Raw genomic sequence first — 19,315 nt, 5'->3', positions numbered from 1 at the left:
AACAGTGATCTGTGATGGGACCCAACTTTCAGTTCGGAGAGTGAGTTAAATTTGCAGGACCCCACCACGTGGGGAGCAACATCCGCTTGCCGCATGAAAGGTCCTGTCACCTTCCCATGTGGTGGGCTTGGCCCCAAATCAGACCTTGTTGATTTCCGATTCCGTTCAAAGGGTCAACCCAAACAACAAATTTTTGCTGTCATTTTTGGCGGGGAAAGCTGATAGACCACTAGAACAGGAGCGAGCAGTGATTTGGAGTTTGCACACTCGGGATTATGCATTTGTAGACTGGAGTGGAGATGATGTTTTGATCTCGCTTTCGCTAGTTCAACTGCAGGGCCATTCATGGAAGAGTAGGCCATTGTAAGTCTTCAACTCGTGTATTCAAGCATTAGCTTTCAATAATTTCATTCCCAGAAGTTCTTCTTTTCACCAATTATTAGATGTAGACATTATTCTAGGACATTAAAAAATAGAATCTTCCTCCTACCTTAAATGGAATATAATTGGACAAACTAACATACCTCCAAGCTGATCAAACGTAATAGCAACAGGCCCACAGTCACAGCAAACTTTCTGCAAGGCAGGGTCGTGTTATGGACCAATCAGGACCGATCAGCGACAGTTTCAAAGCACCCAATAATAACTGGAGGTAAATGCTACATCTTTCAAATTAGATACAGCTAAAGAAAAGCTCTTCGATCACATATTCATTGATACCAAGAGCTCAGCACATCAAGTCATCTTTCAAACCGATTGCAATCAAATACAACTGCAATCATTTCAATTAAACACAATAACTATGGGATATGTCTCTACTTCTCTAACCAACTCCGTAATACTTACAAAATCTCTTTCTCCCTCTCTGTGTTGTATTCGTAAGGTGCAGCCAATCAAAATGCATACCATCTTCAGTGGGGCACAAGAAATGATTGAGAGGTGAAGCATGTGCTTTTAATGTTGACCATCACAAATTTAACTAGCCTTCATCTCAATATCGCCACCATCCTCCACCACAACGGTATCAGAGGTATCCGAGGGAAGAAGCCCTAGGAGTGGCAAAGGCAGCAATGAAGTGAGATTGCAAAGAATAATCAAAAAGGCTAAGTTGTCAAAGCTGTCCTTTGTAACTCCAAAAAGCTGGGTTAGACCAGCACCGATCAGCCCTCCAAGAACACTTCCTCCATTTGAAATGGACATGAGAGTCGCAAAAAGTGTTGCTTCCATCCCTTCTGGACATAATTTGGCAGCTAGCACAAGAACGGGCATAAAAGAAGCCTGCAAATATTAGTAAATTAGTTTTCCTTGTTTTGCACAATAAGAATTGGCAGCTGAGTCAACACTTCACAGGATAAGCAATAAGATAGATGCATAGTGGAATATGGGCAGTAAAAAGAACACAGCTCACATTGTACAATTTGATTACCATAAGCTCCATGATACTGTAAGCTTATAACAAAGATAATCTCGCAGCATATACCATGCTTAAGAGTGACACATGAAAGGACTGTAAGCTTGTAACAAAGATAATCTCGCAGCATATACCATGCTTAAGAGTGACACATGAAAGGAACATTGAAGCCAATTTGGACATGAAAAATCATACCTTTAATCTTTCTGGAAAAATAAATTCATCATAAAGAAATGCATCCCTGTTACAAGTTATCAATAACCACAAAGAATTCTCGATTTCTTTTGAGGAAACTAAGAGACTTCAAGGCAGCTCTATAACTAAAAACTTGATTAGCAATTTTCAACAACTGGGTTTGCGAAAAAGCAATTATTTCATAGTTTAGACAGGCATGCTTTATAAAAGTAAATGAAATCATGAGATAAACTGAATTACAGAACAATAAGCCTAGATAAACTGAATTACAGTACAATAAGCCTCAGCTTGAGCATAAAAGACTATGTAAACAACTATGAGGAATGATAAATTACCTGAGCAAGAACAGTCAGAATCAAAGAATCCCCAATCGCAAACCACTCATCGCTTATGCCAAATTTACGGTTTAGTCCAGTTACAAGGAAAACCTGAGCCAAAAACACAACAAAATTGAACAATAACAGAAAGCCCATAAACACAATTAGTTCACAGGAGAGCCTTCTACAAAGGGAAATCACAATACAAACCTGAGTCATCCCAAGAGCTGTACCACTTACGGTGGTAAAAACAAAAATCTTCCGCAAAGGAACATTTTTCAGAAAGCCATTATAAAGTCCAACCCCAACCAATGATGCAATTGAGGTGACAAGCTTGACACGTCCTAGAAATTCTGGGGTGAAACCAAGTTTATTTGTGCTGAAAACAAAGATTATGTTGTTGCAGATGCAGATTATGAAGATGCTCTAATCAATTAAAGAAATTCCAATAACCATGAAACAGAATTAAAGGAAAACGTCTAGAGTCACCATCTGCACATACGTGAAGTAAAACATAGCAGAGTCTGATTGCGGTGTTGCCTGCCAGAGAAAAATAAATAACGTGGGAAGAAATACATTGGGCTGCTTGACTGCATCCCACAACAGAATAATATGCTGCTTTGAGCTTTCCAGAAAGCCAAGATCATTCAAAGCAAGATTCTGTCCTCTTGCTGGACCAAGAACGCGCTGTTCTTTCACAAGAACAGCAACTGCCGAAGTTATCAGCGGTAGCAATGCCGTGACCCCAAAAACAAACCTGAGACAATAAACTCAGCAGTAAGCACTACAATGATAGATTTGAGAGTCATTAATCTAGGAAATTAAATTTATACACAGCCGCATCAAGTACCTGACACCATAAGCATCCACCAGAGAGCCACTGAAGTAGGAGCTGACAATTCCACCAAAAGCTGAAGAACCCCAACATAAAGACTGAAGAGAACCTGACAAGCTTTGTGACTCACCGCGGGCCCTCTCGACCACCATGGAATCCACAACCTAGCAAAAATCAAGTTTTGAAGACAGATGTTAAAGGATGATTTGAATGAAGAGTAATACTGATACATAACGTGCAAGTTCAAACATTCAGCGGTCAACATGCTTTCTAGTGAGCAAAATGAAAGTAGAGCATGTTTGCGCGCATATGAATGCTTGCATGTAAACGAGGAATGATGAGGAGAAGGAAAGACAACGGAAAGAACTAGCACTTTCCAATTTTAAATATGCAATCATCACTCATCCTATCCTTGTCTCACTTCCACTAAATATGGGCGTCCGTCCTGCTGCTGCAAGATCTAATCATCAGAATGAGATTCACACATCAAACAATTAGCACGCATTTAGGCAATTTTTCCAAGGGTCTCTAACAAGGGTAAGCATACACAGAAACAAACAGATCCAAAAGATTGTCCAAAATGATCAAATAGCAAATGCTATTAAAACAACATTCTTACAAGGCCACACATCTGACATCTCTAACAGTTGGCAAAGGTACATGAAAAACTTCCATGAAGCAAGGAACAGTTTGGACTTGGCAGTTCAATGTGGAACTCGATTGACCAAGCATTTTCACTAACCATATGTGACTGCATATGCAGAAGAGTTTACTAGTGCCTCAATGAACCTGTGCTGTATAACAGATATCACTTAGCATTGGAGTATCATAGTTGCACTGGTTTTGACATCTAACTTTTGACAATGAATCCTCATAAATTAAACCAGAAGTTGGTAAATGCAAAGCCCATTCGATATTTATCGACTGGAAATGACAACCTATCAAAATTATCCTAAAACTCTTCACTAATTTTTCCTATGATGGGTCAAGGCAGATGGGTCTCTCATCATCAAAATCAGATGGGTCATAATCTGTGTCATTTATTATTTGAAATAACAAGTCCAAGAAGTATGACTTTCTCTAACTTCTACCAATAAGATCCTCTGGCATTTGAACCCACCAAGCTTCCTCATGGTGGGATTCAAGATGACCTAGCCTTTCTACCCACCCACTGACCTGTACTCTTCAAGGCAATCAAAATATTTCAATATCAGATAGAGCACCAGCAAAAGAGATCCTTGCAAGCACAGTGCTCTTAAACATGACCCACACAAGGTAAAGCTCATTAAAAAATCCCCAATCACTAGTTCATTAAAACTGATGTGGAGTTGGGTAGTATTAATGTGTAATTAAATGCCCAACAAATTCCAACCCTTCATTAATATTTCAGTATACGTGAAGCGAAAACTTCTGCTAATGACTAATTTAAATGGTACCATTAGATTCTAATAAAACATGTTATTCACAAATTCTAACAAGAGTCACAGGTTCCGTAAATATTAAAGCATTGACATGCCCTTAAAACTGATTCAAAGCTCTATCCAAGCATTTCCACCCATTCAAATAGTTGAAGATACTCACAACATCTGAGAAGGCAACAGAAAGCGATCCAAGAAGTATGCAGAAAGCAGCACTGTACTTGCTATCAACCAAGGTAGCCATTAAGCTCCACGAAAGAGCACCAAGAAGTCCTGAAAGAACCAAGTATGACCTTCTTCGATAACCAAAAAGTGGGACAGAATCACTGCAACAACCAAAAATTTATTCAAAAGAAATACAGACGACAAGTATTTAGTTAAAATTAAGCAGGAAAAGAAAACAAATAGAGATTAAAATGAAAAATAGAACCCACCTAATAAACCCATAAAGAGGTTTGACAAGCCATGGTAATGCAGAAAAACCAGATATCACAGCTGTCTAGTCAACCAAGTAGATTGTCAGTCCTTAAAAAATTAATTCAAACAGGGCTACTTTATCACTAACTTAAACTTTCCACTCATACATTCCATAGCCCACAGAGATCTCACTACAATCCATTTTTTGATGCTAATCAGTTAAAAAAGATAAAAAGGTCATGGCAAACAAAATTATCAATAAAAACGTTAGTTAGAGTGCACACTGTAAAGTTCACTCAATACCTTCTTGCACCATTCACTCAATTGATAACACAAATAGAAAGATATATACACTTTTTTTTTTAAAGAAATCATAAAAAAGGGGGCACACCTCGGCAGGATCTAGATGCAAATCATCTTTTAAGTAGAAACTGACAGCAAGTCTAGAAAGGCCTAAAACACCTTGAACAAAATACACCATTGCAACAGCAATATTATCCGGCGACAATTCCACCCCAAAGCATTTGATTCTGCTACTAAGACGTCTGTTTTTACGGACTGCATTTTTACTACCAGAGCTTGTCCCTTCTTCCACATCTGTTGTTAGCATTTCACCTTTACGTCCACCTAGGGCAAGCATAAACCAGCTTATATAACAAAAGCCCAATAATCATGTCTAATAAATACATTCCAATTACTTCAAGCTTATCATAATTCATAATTGGAAATTTAAGCTTACAATCCCAACTATTTCAAACATCTGATTCAATCCTAAGACAAAAACGCCTTCGCTTTAGATACATTGAATATTCAAATGAAAAACTGCCTAGATTCAAGTGGAAGCGTTTCAATAATGAGTTGGAATTAACTTACTATCTACGGTAATCAAAAGCGACTCTTCGCTTCGGTCCCGACGGTAAGACGGCATCGTCATGGACACGTCTTTTTCCGCCTGTTTCAGTCGTGACCTCCGGCGAGCTCTGCAGCGAGCGATGAGAGAGAGGCGTTTCCGGTGTATCTGAGAGAAAGGAGAAGACGAGAAACGAAGATTTTGGAAGGGTAAGATTGGGATTAACGTAAACTTTGTTGAAGCCATTAAAATGGTAATTGTTGAAGCTTTTACCGAGTCAACAAGCTCCTACACCGGTGTACTCACCGCTAAAGGCAGGTCAAAATTACTATTATATCCCTGTGTGTTTCATGACGTCAAACATAAGATAAAAGTTGCTGATGTTTTGACACGTAATTAGGCGTTGTCCGCTAATCTTCTGTGGGCCAACTTACGGCCCGATGCATCATCCCCCAGAGCCCATTTATGTTGCGACCAGCACATGATGTGGCCCATTTAGAAGGCACTTGTTGAATCACTACGGCCTAACTCAGTGATTGGATTGATAATCCGATGATTGAATGTGCGTCTTATTTTATTTAAAGGATTCCAAATTGGGGCAATCAACCTGCTTTGAATCCAAACCAACCTGTTTTACTAATTTAAAAATTAGGTAAGAAACTTGGCGACAAGATTACGATATCAAAGTTAATTTCACATTGAAAGCTCCTTAGCATTTTTCCAGGAAAGAAAAGAGGAAGGAGAACCAATTCCTGGTGGCCTAAATTTGGATAAAGTGAGAAGTGAGCAAGTGTGGGAGCAAAAGTTACAGCAATACATGAAAATTCTCAGCTCTCGATTCTCAGGAGCCAAACCAGTGGTCCCAATTTGATTCCAATTTAAGTCTCTCCATTAACAGTGGGCAGAGGGCTGTGCTGGGCAATGGGCAGCAGGACCGCCAATTGGAAATTACTTAAGAATTTAAATTTTGCCCTTTTTTTTTAATTTTAATGATTTATCTTTTTTAATTTCTGGCTCTAAAATGAGAAATCAAAACTCAATAGCACGTGAGCTCTTACACGAGGTTAAATATTGCTGATAGCAACTTTTGAGTACTTGAAAAGAATTAAAACCTACTTTGTGTGTTTGCTTTATGCAGATGCCATGCCGTATGGGGCTTTTCTTCTAGTGTCAAAAAGCTTGGACTCTAAAAAGTCACCCAAATCCAAGTTCTCTTTCTTCTGCCTTCAAGCCTTCAAGGATAAGCCTAGAAAGGAAAATGTAATTCCCTTTTACAACTTGACCAAGAGCAAATTTTTGAAAGTAAGGGATGAGATTTTAAAGTAATATATTTATTTTGAAGGTTTAAATTTTTCAAAATTCCCACATTTTTAACTTATCAATTTGATAAATTTGGAGATTTTGCTACCTTATCTTCTTTATAAAACATTCTCTCACTCCATCAAAATATATTGTTAATGTTTCTCCAACTTTCATACCATTACAAATTTCTTACACAGTTTATTGGAGAAAAATTTTGTAGCTAACAGTCGATTAGCTGACTCATAATATAAATCCCCTCACTGAGCTAAAAAGAAAAACTAATTAGCATTATGCGGAGCATTATTCATTTCAAATGGTAAATATTAATTAGGTCACTAGATCATTATGGTATAGGGCATATTCCAAGTAATTATATAACCAACTCAATAATGTAGTCTGTAAAGCTTGACAAAATGAACACAATCAAGAGATGAACAAAGAGGGCCTACATAATTAGAAAAGAAAAGAATCTACTTTAATTAAGCTCATTGGTCCTATGTGCTTTAATCACGAGATAATTAGTGTATAAAAATAAAGAAAAGATTATCTAAAACTTTAGCCTGGCATCATCATCACATCAACTTTTGAAACCAGAAACTGTGGACAACTATCAATTAAATTAAACAAAGATCCAACTCTACACAGAGTTTCAGGCTCTTAGCCTTTTCAGTCCGTCAAATTCTACAAAAGGGAAAACCAAAGGAGAAAATAAAAACAGAAAAAAAAAAAACACTGGAAACAGATTCAAGAACCATCTTTGATTATAATAATAATAATAATAATAATAATAATAATAATAATCTGGGCTGTCTTCATTTGATGTAAAAATTGGATGTTCATAACATGCTAGCGAGTACAAAGTTACCCTTATGGAAATAGTTGGTTTAGTTCTTGGGGTGACCATTTGAGGCAAATATTAACAGCTAGAGATTTCATGAACAAGTTCCATAAACGTCCAGCTTATCTATTCCCTCCTCTAATAGCATCTCCTGGTGCCGGCATTCGCGGCTGCAAAATGCTTTTTCACCTCTGCATCAGAATTCAATCATTAGAATTAGAAAGCTCGAATCTTCCTGCATCAAACTCAGCTGATGATGAAAGAAATAGAACTACGGTTATATAGAGAGCAGATACTGGATTAAAGCTTAAATACATCGGTATCTAACTAAGGTGATGCGAGAAACTATTGAACTATAGACTAAACATGAACATAAAATAGATTAAAACATGTTGATATCAAGATATTACATTATTTTCAATACCAAACAATCTTGGCTAATAGAGGTTAAAGAAAAAAAAAATCCATTTAAGCAGCCAAAATTTAAGCTAAATTTCCATTTCTGATTTGAAAGTTACCAAACTTGCAGAATTTCACTGAAACTAATATCAAAATAAATGGAAACATGTAAAAAAGGGAAACTTGAACTAACCTGTACATGTAAATGTCTTTTCCCTGCCCAAGATTCTTCTTGCAAGCATAACAGAAGCTTAAGAAATTCTCTGATGAATAACTTGATCCATCGCCCAAAAATCCAGTAGTCTCTGCCCTCGAATCAGAATATCCAACAATACCACAACAGCTCTCAACAATGCAATCGTCAAATATATGAGTAGTTCTTGGGTTAGGCCCATATGAGATCACACAAGTGTAGTCCTCAGAAAGCTCCATCTCACTTGCAGAGAGACAACCGGTGAAAACTCGGGGTGAATTCGGAGTATCCATGCCCGAATCGGCTGAACCGCACGCTGATTTCTTAGCAGGAGAATGAGATGACCCAGAATGGAAAGAACCCAATTGAGAATTCCTTGTTTTGATGCCAAAATCAGCAGGAGATTTGGGAGATTCAGTTGGTGATGAATGAAGTGCAGGAGGCAAAGGAGGAACTTGAATCTTTAGCTGTGATCCGAATAGAACCATTCTGCTTTCGGATTTTGACAAATTGGGGTCAGTTTTATCATCATTAAGAGCATCAACAATGCCAAGGCCAATGCCTTTGGAGTCCATCTTGTCCCAGGTACGCCTGGTCTCGGATTCTGGGGTTTTAGGGGTGAGGAGGTCAGGCAAGAAGGAGTTTTTGAGCCCCGAGAAAGGTTTGCTATCGAGAATTGAAGTTGGGCTCATGACTGCCTCAGCTGTTTCAGAGAAATTCTTGAAGGACGTCAAGCCTGCGAACAACCTTGGAAAAGAACTGGGTTTTCTATATTTGTCTGTTGGTGATAGAACTGTGCTATAATCCGCCATTAGCTTACTGCTTGTGACTCTGGATCTCTTCCTTAGCATCACTCAGAATACTATATTTCCGCTGCAAAAAGACCATAAATTAATATCAAAGTAAAAGAGTTCTTAGCAGAAAGATATTAACTCAAAAAAAAAAAAAAAGAGTGAGGAAGATGTACCACGAAAAGTATGTATCTTTACCAAAAAATAGCCATTTACTCCATGGTTTGAAATCAAGACAAAATTCAAGCTCCAAAATATGGCAGAAATTCGTGAACTCGTGACTTGGTTGAGGGTTTATATTAGGAAAAGAAATGCAAAAGAATGGTTCTAGTACAGTCAAAACCATCATCTTTATTAAACCCAGAAATGAGAAAGACTGTAGGTGCAGGATCCATGAAGTAACTCTCTCTCTCTCTCTCTCTCTCTCTCTCTCTTTGCTACAGCTTTGTGAGCTTCATTTCTAAGCACAGGCGAAAAACCAAAGGAAATAGGAAATAAAAAACCAAAGGACACACTTTTTCCCCGTCTTTCTCGCACTTTCTCCCTCAAATCCTCAACAAGAATCACTGGGCTCACACAACCGACATGCAAAGAGACTCACGAGTCATGATCAAGAGACCAGACGTGCATGCGCCAGACACCACCAGTAGCAGACCAAGGTTTTGTATTTATGTTTTGCCCTTTTCTTTCTTCGGGATCTGCTATTTTTTTTTTATCTATTTTTATTTTTTAATATGTCCCATATAATTCAGTACTAGCGGTATTTCAACTAAAACCAAAAAACATATAAATACCGGCGGATTTATCATAAGAAAAAGAAGTTCATCAAATTCAAAGCTCTAGAAGCAGACAAAACCCAATTACAGAACCCCAAAAACACACAAATTAAACCCCAAAATGAAAACAAAAGAAGTGGTGTGGTGAATGGTGAATGGTGAATGATCAGTAACGCTGTTGCTCTCTCTCTTGCTCCCCTCTTTTTCCTTAGTGGGCCATCTTTTTCTATACTTTTGGCCCTTTAAAGTTTAAATCCCACTATATCAGTCATTCCACCATCAAACCTGAAAAATCGCCATGAAGTTGCAGAGAGGACAGTGAGGAGAGAGAGAGAGAGAGAGAGAGAGCTCGTGGGATTGAGGAGAGGTTGGTTGGTAATCTTAAAAGGGACAGTGCATGGAAATTAGTGGGTTTGATTAAACCACTCCCTTTGCCTAAAAATGGCAGTTTTTTGACGTTAGCTTCATGCCTAGAAGTGCGCTCTTTTTCTCAGAAACGATGGATTTCTGTTTTCCTCACCACCATCACTCGACCTGATAATATAAAGACACAAACTCGAAGGCTGACGAGAGACTGCCTAACAGCTTATGATATATCAAAGTCACGGCTTCTTGGCTTGGCTTATTTCATACTTTTGTGTGTTCGTACATGACCTCACCCACATGCACTATAGTAAATAATAGAAAAGTTGTGTTGTACTACCCGCATCAATAGAGTTACAATTAACCATGAGATTAGCTGATTTTCTTCAATGTTAATGGTACTTCCTAATTCTGATGTTGACGGGATCGGCTCCTGTCACAGGTAAAGTACAAAAGTTGTACTGTTTAATGTTTATGGCTTAAGCATTTAATACTCAATTACCTGCCTGGATAATAAATTTTTGTATTTTAATTGCCATTCGCCAAGCTAGCCTAGCCGATCACTGGCTACAACCACAAGACTAGTGCAAAGTGGACCCCGGGGACAAAAGCATAGTTAAGTGGGCCCTTTCTCAGAGCTAAATTCACTTAACATGGGGCCCACTCTTTCTAACTCAACCTACAGTTACCCAAACCGTAGAAATGAATATGTGCAACTTGTAAGTCATTTTAAAATATTTCGTAAAAATAAATAAAAATGGGTCCCGCTTGGAATCCTGGCCCACAAACAAAAGTAGGTCCCAAACAACTACGAGTGCTGTATGCGTTGTCATCATCTCAATTCTTGTGTTTTGTTTAGGTATTTCTCGATGATTATTGTGTGATTTAATAATGAAATTATCAACCACAGTAAATGACCAGAATGCCCTTGCGAAGTCGATAGGTGGGTGCTATAGTGAGTGACAGTAAGCGAGTAAGAAGAGTCTGGTTAGATGATGACGAGTACACTGTCAATTTGGTGGTTGGTCAGGGCTTACTAGACTGGGCACGGTCTCGCCCCACGCGACCTTTTAATGGAAATAAAATTTTATTTCTTACGAATTCCTTTTTTTTTTTAATTTTTTGCTATTATTTCATTTTTAATGCAACAAGAACCCTCAATAATACACCGACAAATTATATATATTTTTATATAATAACGAGAGACATATTAAGGCTAGTGTGAATTTAAAAGCCGAACCGTCCCTAAGAATAGTAGCAGACATCCAACACTCGGCATGACCTACGAAATAAAAAGGACCAGAGGGGCTTGACATTAGTTATCAACGTTAAGGCACATCTGGTTAAGAAATTTTAAAAAAGTAAATAAATATTTAATATGTGCATATAGAATATAGTACACTTTATTATATTTTAATTGTTTAACACAAATTGTAACATGATATGCCTAAGAGATGCTAATGATGTAAGAATTCTCATTATAACAAAACTTTTTTTATATATAATTTTTATATTAAAGAATCAATTAAGAATATAATAAAATTAATTAGTCCAGAAAAAATTATATGGTTTTTTATTAGTTTAATCCCAAAAAAAAATCCGAAAAAATGAGAGCATTATTGAAATTAGAAGGGTGGAAATACCGTAACGTGGACATCCTGTCAACCAAGCCATAATAAAATAACATATGTTAGCGGCAGACAAGTTAATCAAAGGTAATGACTTTCTGAAAGACTGGATTGCTTCACTGGTCCTCTCCTTGCTTGTGGTGGGTCATCCTTGTTACGGCTTCGTTTTCTATACGTCCCTCCATAGCTTTGGGTTGATTAGTGCTATGCTGCTATTGCTATATGTGTCCTCTCAAATATATAGGATCAAGAAAACAACAGGCGAGGTGAAATCAATCAAAGCTCACAAACCAAGTTAATCACTCACTTTAAAGGCAATGGCGCACCCACTGAGGACTACATTGACTTGGGGTTTTCAGCATCCACATCAGCGGTGACGAGGATCGTTTCGTGATAAATGGCTCCATGGAAAGTTTTGATGAGACTACAAGAGTAGACACCACCTATATGGTGCACGAAATCTTTCGGTCTTACCTTCAGTTGAAGCTGCCAATGTTCTGATGTGATGTGGGTGAGAATGTATGCGTATATAGTCTCTGTTGCAGCCCAAAATTCAACAAAATTTTCATCAAAATCTAAACACATTATGTATCTTTACCAAACCAGATAAAAGTGGATTGTGCTACCTAACCTAGTAGGTATGGATAAGAAATTCAGACTCTTTCATTTCACCTCGCCATTTCTGGTGAAATCACGCCAAGGACAGGACTTATGGAGATTGTGCGAAGCCTATCGATAAGAGGAAAGGAGGAGCAATGATGGTGAAGCTTTGGTCTCTAGTTCGCGATTTCAGGTGCAACAAAGCTCAGTGAAGCTTATTCTTGCATCAATAAGAAAAACAAGGGAAACACCGGTGATGGGAGGTATTGAATTGATTTGATGAGTCACCTATATGTTCATTTGATAGCATATATATAAGATGTTACAAGATGTGAAAACAATTATAGATGGTGGAAGCGATGGAAGCTACCTTGATGGGTTGCTTACTAATGGTCATGGATCCAATGGGTAACAAATTCAATTCAAAATTAGTGAGATTAAAATTATTCTTCCATATGACAGATTGATTGTGCTTGTATTGGTATTTTTGTATTGAATTGACTCTTCTACTTCTATTATTGGATAATATTTATGATTGAGATAAGTATGGTTGGAAAAGATGGGATAGTGAAAGAGGAGTGGAAATTTGGATTTGTCATTCTCGTTTACATAAGAGGAGATAGAACAATAATGAATTTTTTATTTGTAGAAAATTATAATTAAATTTCAAGCAAAAAAATATCGTTTGCCTTGTGTCGTACTCGCATTAGATAATTCCCTTTCATAAGCTCGTTGAGAGGTGGTGCCCTCATTTAGTGGTGGAATCAGAAATTAAAAAAAAAAAAAACCAACAAAATGATAGAATTATTATTATTATTATTATTATTATTATTATTATTATTATTATCAATTCATCTACTAAGTTTTATAAAATATATATATAATTATTTTTAATGATTTTTAACAAATTTTCATTAAAATTAATATAAAAGAGTTAAAGTACCTATATAATTTATTTTTCTAAAAAAATATAAAACTTCTTTATAAAATTTTTCTTTAAATATTTTAAATAATACATAAAATTTGAGATATAAATAAAAATATTTTATGTTTATATGCATATAATTATCATTTTAATATTTTAATGTACTAAAACAATTGTAAAATGTTTTGATTATTAAATTTTATATTTTTGAAATTAATTATTTATTTACAATTATTTCAAAGTTTGTGATTAACAATTTTATATATATATATATATATAATTGACTAATCAAATAAATAATTTCACTAAATAAAAATTTTAACTCGGACAATGAATTAATGTTTCATATAAAATTAATTTAAAAATAATTAATTATACTCATTGCTTATATATTTTAAAAGAATTAATATATAGGTTAAAAAAAATACTATAATAAATTATAGTTAAACTAAAATAAATTGAAAGTGCTAATATTATAAAACTTTATTGATTATATGATAAAAATAAAAATAAATCAAATATCACATTATCTATTAAAATAAATAGGTTTTTTAAGAATATATATATATACCTGAAGAAAATTTTAGGAGAGCGGGGCCCCACTAGGCCCTTTCCGTCCATCCCTGGTCCATTCCCTTATGCCCCTTCCTATGGTACTATAGCTACTCGTTACTTCACTCTAATTTTATGTCAATATATGTTGACAGGGAAAGCAAGAGGACGTACCAATTCCTTCGTTTTGGCACGCTGGGACAATTTCTTTTTGGTGATGCCCGCTGAAGTAGTGAGGCAGTGCCGACGGTCCTGTCGTCCTCTAGGCTTTGCGTACGAATATGGTGGAGTTAGTTATCCAAGAAAAATTTGAAACCGTTACAATAGTTATGCAAGAAGATAGTTGTAATTAAATCGTGATATTTGCCTCAAATTGGAGTCAACGTCATGCAAAAATGAAAGATGAAGGAAGCGTTTGTCCTCTCGATCCAGATGCCTGTGTCCCTCTTTGACCACTAGTTCAAGCTTAATGCATAAGGATAAATACAGTGAAAACATGCCTGAGTGTTATAGAATTACTGACCAATAATTCAATCCCACAAAGAGGTTTGATAGGGACTATAAACGACATTTTTGTACACTACTTTACAAGTACAATTCAATTCACTTGATTATGTTTGAAAGTCTTGTGGGTGAGGTGTGGAAAACATTGAACATTAATGGAGCTTCATCATTTCCTTGGAAATATTGAGCTGAAAATATCTTAAAGAGTGAAAAAAAGAGCCATGTATCGCAATGTATTGCGATGTTTAAGTCATCAGAAGTTGGTAATGAGTAATGATCCAGGTCCACCTAATACATAAAATGATACCTCTTTACAGTTTATATAAATTAATTAATTAGAATTAATTTATGTAATCGTAGACGGCATGTTCATGCAAGCAATAGTGAAAAGTCACGAAGACAGCCTAATACATTAGAACCTTCTCTAATGGGACATTCAAAAAATAAAAAAATTATAGAATTAAATAGAAAATAACCAATCCTCTTCTATGCAGAGTTCTTTAATAATTAATAGAATTGTTAATTTTACATTTTTATAGTGTAATTTTTTTTTTCTTTAAAAAAAAATAGAAACAAACAATCCAGAAATTAGAATTACTTTCTTGTTTGGATTCGGCATGCTCGAGTTAGGCCTGGCCCATGCTGTTAAGTTTAAAGGGTCGAATTAGTAGAAATATAATGGGCTTGGGCCATGTGATTGTCAACCTTAAATGCGTCGTAAAGACAAGTGCATGATGCCTAACTGCCTATTCTACTCTTTGCTTGCTCCAGTAAAGTGGTCAAATAAGGCCCCCCATATCGATAATGGAAAGTCATTATTTAGTGACTATATTTTAAAAAAATTACTTAATTAATTTTTATATTTTAAAAAATATATTATTTAATTTTATATTTTACTTTAATTAAATTATTTAATCTTTTCATTAAATTTTTTATTATTTATAATATTTAAATTACTATTTAATCCCTCTATTTTAAAAAATTAATTAGTTAATCTTTATATTTTTAAAAATACTATTATTTAGTTTTTATATTTAAGTGAAACTAATTAGTTAATCAATGTATTTTAAAAAATATAGCATTTTAAAAAATATATTATTAGATAAAAAATATAAATTTTACTATATAAAAACTGAATTTGAATTTATATTTTTTTTATTTTTAAATTCTTGGACATCATTTTTATATTTTCACTACTGTAAAATAATTTTCTTTTATTACTTACAAATTTAAGTAAACTGATTAATTTTTTTGTATAAATAATTTATACCATTTTCATTAACAAATGAAAATAAAGAGAGAATGAGGGGAGAAGAGTGATAGCTAAAGAAGAAGTAACATGAAGAGATAAAAATGAGAGAAGATAAGAGATAAATAATAGGAGAGAAGATTATGGTAGTTTATGTATAAAAAATAATTATGGGACTAAATAGTTAACGGAGTCAAATTATAGAAACTAACTAATGTATTTTTCTAAAGTGTATGGACTAATTAATTAGTTTCACTAAAATAAAAAGACTAAATAATAGTTTAGCCAGTATTGACTAACGAAAAAATTAACAGATGAACTAAATGTTAGAATCTCTCAATCAGTGTAAATCCCTTAATCAGTGTAAATTAGTTATAAATTAGAATATAATTAATAATCATTGTATTTATTGACTTTATTAGTTTCTTAGTTAGTCTTAGCCTTTGTATATAAATTAGAATGCTTATAAATCATTTTAGTATGAAAAAATATAAAGAAAATTTTCTAAATTCTCTATTTTCTACATGGTATCAGAGCAGTGCTAAAATTTATTGGCGTAAACAGTATAGTTCTGGGTTTTTTTTTTTTTATTCAAGCTTCTACGTCGTTTTAAGAAGGGAGGTGACTATCACCACCCACTTGAGGAGGAAGGGCACCAGCCGATCGGCCTATGCCCGGAGTCTGTCGCCTTCCAGTGAAGTGTGTGAGTTCACACTCCTCCAGAAGTCTTGCGTCATTCTTCACGCCTAGGCATGCGCACCCTTTTTTTTCAGTGATTTCTTCAACCGCGCCTCTTGCCGATGACCTTCCCTGTCCAACGCGCCTCTGACCAACGTGTTTTCACACCTGGTTTGCACTTTTTTTTTTTGATACCTTCCGTTGCCTAGTTTCTTACTTTCTATCTTAGTATCTATTTCTTTAATTGAAAAATGACTGATGAAAAGTAGAAAGCCTCTGATACAAAGGCTGGATTTGTTGGTGATAATCCCTATTTACAAATTATTCCTGAAAGTTGGATAAAACTAATTATTTGGCATGGTCTAGATCTTGTCTACTATTTATTCAGGCTAAAGGACTACAGGGGTATATCACTAGAGATAGAAAAAAGCCAGAAAGTACTAGTTATACCTACAGCCAGTGGGAGTCAAAGAACTCTCTTATTATGTCATGGCTCATCAATTCTATGCAACCTCATATAGCTCGTGGGTATTTACTATTGGACAGTGTCGCTACCATTTGGAGTTTTGTTTCTTAGACTTATTCTCAAGTTGGGAATGATGTACAAGTTTATGAGCTTAGGAATAAGGTTCACGGAATGAAACAAGGTGAGTTGACTATTACACAGTATTATGCGAAACTGAGTGGTCTATGGCAAGAGTTGAATTTCTATCAGGACTTTCAGGCTTCATGTCCTGCTGATGCAGTTAAGTTATAGAAATTGGTTGAGAAGGAGCGCATATATGATTTTCTTGTGGAGTATGATCATATTCGGGTCTAAGTACTTGGTAAGGATCCTTTGCCCACTTTAAGGCAGATATACTCTTATGTTTAACAGGAGGAGAGCAAAAGAAGTGTCATGATCAATTCTATAGCTATTGATAAGGCTGGGCTGGCTGCTAACTCCTTACAAGAACAGTCATATGGTCCATTAAATAAGGATCACTTGCATTGTGATTACTGTGGGAAATCTCAGCACACCAAAGAACAATGTTAGAAGTTGCGCGGCCGCCCAACTAAAGGGCATAGAGGAAAAAGGATGGGCTCTACTAGATCACAAGCAAATGTATCTGAGACTGTGAGTGTTTCTGAAGATACTGCTATCACTGGGATATTTTTCAATGAAGAGGTACAAACTTTGAGACGATTCCTATCACAGCTTGAATCACAATCCATTACAATTGCCTCTTCTAACTTAATCAACTCAAGTAATGATTTTCTTGCCAATCATAATAATTCATTTTGGGTTATAGATTCTGGAGCAAACAAACATATGGCAGGTTTTTCAAAAAATTCATATCCTATTCTCCATGTTCAAGCAAAGAAAAATTTCGCATTGCGAATGGATCCTTATCTAATGTTTCTAGAACAGGTTATATTAAATGCATTCCTACTATAAGTCTTAGTTCTATCTTACATGTGCCTAGCTTTTTTATTAACCTTTTGTCTGTTAGTTCTATCACAATAGCTCTCAACTGCAAAATTGAATTTTTTTCCCACTCACGGTGTGTTTCAGGAGTTGATAATAGGGAAAACGATTGGCAGTGGTAAACTGCAAGATGGGCTATATCTATTGAATAATTGTGTTGATCAGGCCATGTTGGGACAGTCTATGGGTGCTGAGGAAGAAATTATTCAGTGGCATAAGAGACTTGGACATCCTTCATTTACTATTTTAGAGAAACTTTATCCTTTTTTATTTAAGCAATGCAAAACTGAATTGTTAGAATTTTATCATGCAATAAATAATAAGACTTCAGTTTTTTTTATAACTATCCATTCTGATGTGTGGGGGCCTACTCAAACTGTGTCTTTATCAGGTTATAGATGGTTTGTGACATTTATTGATTGTCGCAGCAGGTTAACTTGGGTATATCTAATGAAAGGGAAAAATGAAGTATTTTCAATGTTTTCAGCAGTTTCACAAAATGATTAGCACCCAGTTTGATGCTCATGTTAAAATACTGAGAACTGATAATGGCACAGAGTATATGAATGGAATTTTTCAGAAATATTTGAAGTCACACGTAATTTTGCATCAGACAGTTGTGTTAACACTAGTACTCAAAATGAAGTGTTTGAGAGAAAAAATAAATATTTACTTGAGGTTGCTAAGTCTCTTATGTTTACAATGAATATTCCCAAACCTTACTGCGAGGATGCAATTCTTTCTGCTACATATATTATTAACAGGATGCCACTCTAGACTTTGGAGTTTAAGAGTCCTTTAGAGGTTTTGCAAGGTAAAAAATCATATATTGTTCCTCCAAAAGTCTTTGATTGTATTTGCTTTATTCATCAGCACAATAGGGGGAAGTTAGAACCTTGAGCCCTCAAGTGTGTCTTTGTTGGTTATTCCAGTACTTAGAAGGGGTATAAGTGTTACCACCCTCCTACACAGAAATATTTTGTGGGCATGGATGTTACCTTTAGGGAATCTGAATCTTATTTCCATCCACCTCTTCGGGGGGAGCATAGGAAGGAAGAAGAGGTGTCTTTCCCTTTTCCTTCTTCTTTGTGCTCTCCCAACTTTCAACTTCAAAGGGAAAATCTGGGTCTAAAGCATATACCTAATAATGATACTCAGGGGGAGTCACCTAATCTCGAGAGAGACTGAATGGACCAGATTTGAGAATCTATACTCGGCGGAACAAGACAGATATAGCCATCGAGCAAGAGACTGCTGATCAACCAGAATCTCTAGATTCAATTCCTGAACATCCTAAGGTATGTGATGAGTCTCTTTTGATTTCTGAAGAGTGTAATTTTAATTCTTAGTCTACTCTTCCTTCTTTTAATAATGATCTTGATATTCCTATTGCTCTCAGAAAAGGTGTTAGAACCTGTACTAAACATCCCATCTCTAACTTTATTTTCTATGATTCTTTATCTCCATCCTATAGACCTTTTCTATTGTCTGTTTCCTCTATTTCTATTCCATAAGATTGGAAGAAAGCATGTCTTGATCCAAAATGGAAGGCAACCATGGTGGAGGAGATGAAAGCTCTAGCAAAGAATGAGACATGGAAACTTGT

The 19,315-nt window shown here is 35.6% G+C and overlaps 2 protein-coding genes across 3 annotated transcripts; both read right to left on the bottom strand.

The window, feature by feature from the left end:
* Positions 1-647: 647 nt before the first annotated feature.
* Positions 648-5,732, bottom strand: LOC110671082 (folate-biopterin transporter 1, chloroplastic). Its single transcript, XM_021833461.2, has 9 exons — positions 5,467-5,732; positions 4,985-5,220; positions 4,611-4,675; positions 4,340-4,502; positions 2,774-2,922; positions 2,426-2,680; positions 2,134-2,302; positions 1,942-2,034; positions 648-1,278 (listed from the first exon to the last, which is right to left on the bottom strand). Exons 1-9 carry the CDS (start codon positions 5,687-5,689, stop codon positions 976-978), a joined length of 1,656 nt encoding a protein of 551 aa, XP_021689153.2. The 5' UTR covers positions 5,690-5,732; the 3' UTR covers positions 648-975.
* Positions 5,733-7,343: 1,611 nt separating this feature from the next.
* LOC110671076 (FCS-Like Zinc finger 8) lies at positions 7,344-10,266 on the bottom strand. 2 transcript variants are annotated; one of them, XM_021833452.2, is made up of 3 exons: positions 9,143-10,266; positions 8,176-9,048; positions 7,344-7,774 (listed from the first exon to the last, which is right to left on the bottom strand). In XM_021833452.2, exons 2-3 carry the CDS (start codon positions 9,024-9,026, stop codon positions 7,678-7,680), a joined length of 948 nt encoding a protein of 315 aa, XP_021689144.1. In that variant the 5' UTR covers positions 9,027-9,048; positions 9,143-10,266; the 3' UTR covers positions 7,344-7,677. The 2 variants fall into 2 exon arrangements, with proteins under 2 accessions (XP_021689144.1, XP_021689145.1); XM_021833453.2 differs by having other exon boundaries at positions 9,165-10,266.
* Positions 10,267-19,315: the final 9,049 nt, after the last annotated feature.

This window comes from Hevea brasiliensis, chromosome 15 (assembly GCF_030052815.1).
Source record: "Hevea brasiliensis isolate MT/VB/25A 57/8 chromosome 15, ASM3005281v1, whole genome shotgun sequence".
Lineage (NCBI taxonomy): Eukaryota > Viridiplantae > Streptophyta > Magnoliopsida > Malpighiales > Euphorbiaceae > Hevea > Hevea brasiliensis.
The sequence above is the reverse complement of the archived record's forward strand: the minus strand, read 5'-3'. Positions and strand labels throughout refer to the sequence as shown.

Bases quoted from the DNA above. Each gene is read 5' to 3' on its own strand.
- LOC110671082 (XM_021833461.2), bottom strand. From the start codon at position 5,689: ATGGCTTCAACAAAGTTTACGTTAATCCCAATCTTACCCTTCCAAAAT. The intron at 2,303-2,425 runs GTATGTGCAGAT...CTTTGTTTTCAG, and splicing joins TCTGCTATGTTTTACTTCAC to CACAAATAAACTTGGTTTCA. The intron at 1,279-1,941 runs GTAATTTATCAT...TAATATTTGCAG, and splicing joins TTCTGACTGTTCTTGCTCAG to GCTTCTTTTATGCCCGTTCT.
- LOC110671076 (XM_021833452.2), bottom strand. From the start codon at position 9,026: ATGCTAAGGAAGAGATCCAGAGTCACAAGCAGTAAGCTAATGGCGGAT. The intron at 7,775-8,175 runs GTTAGTTCAAGT...ATTCTGATGCAG, and splicing joins AAAGACATTTACATGTACAG to AGGTGAAAAAGCATTTTGCA.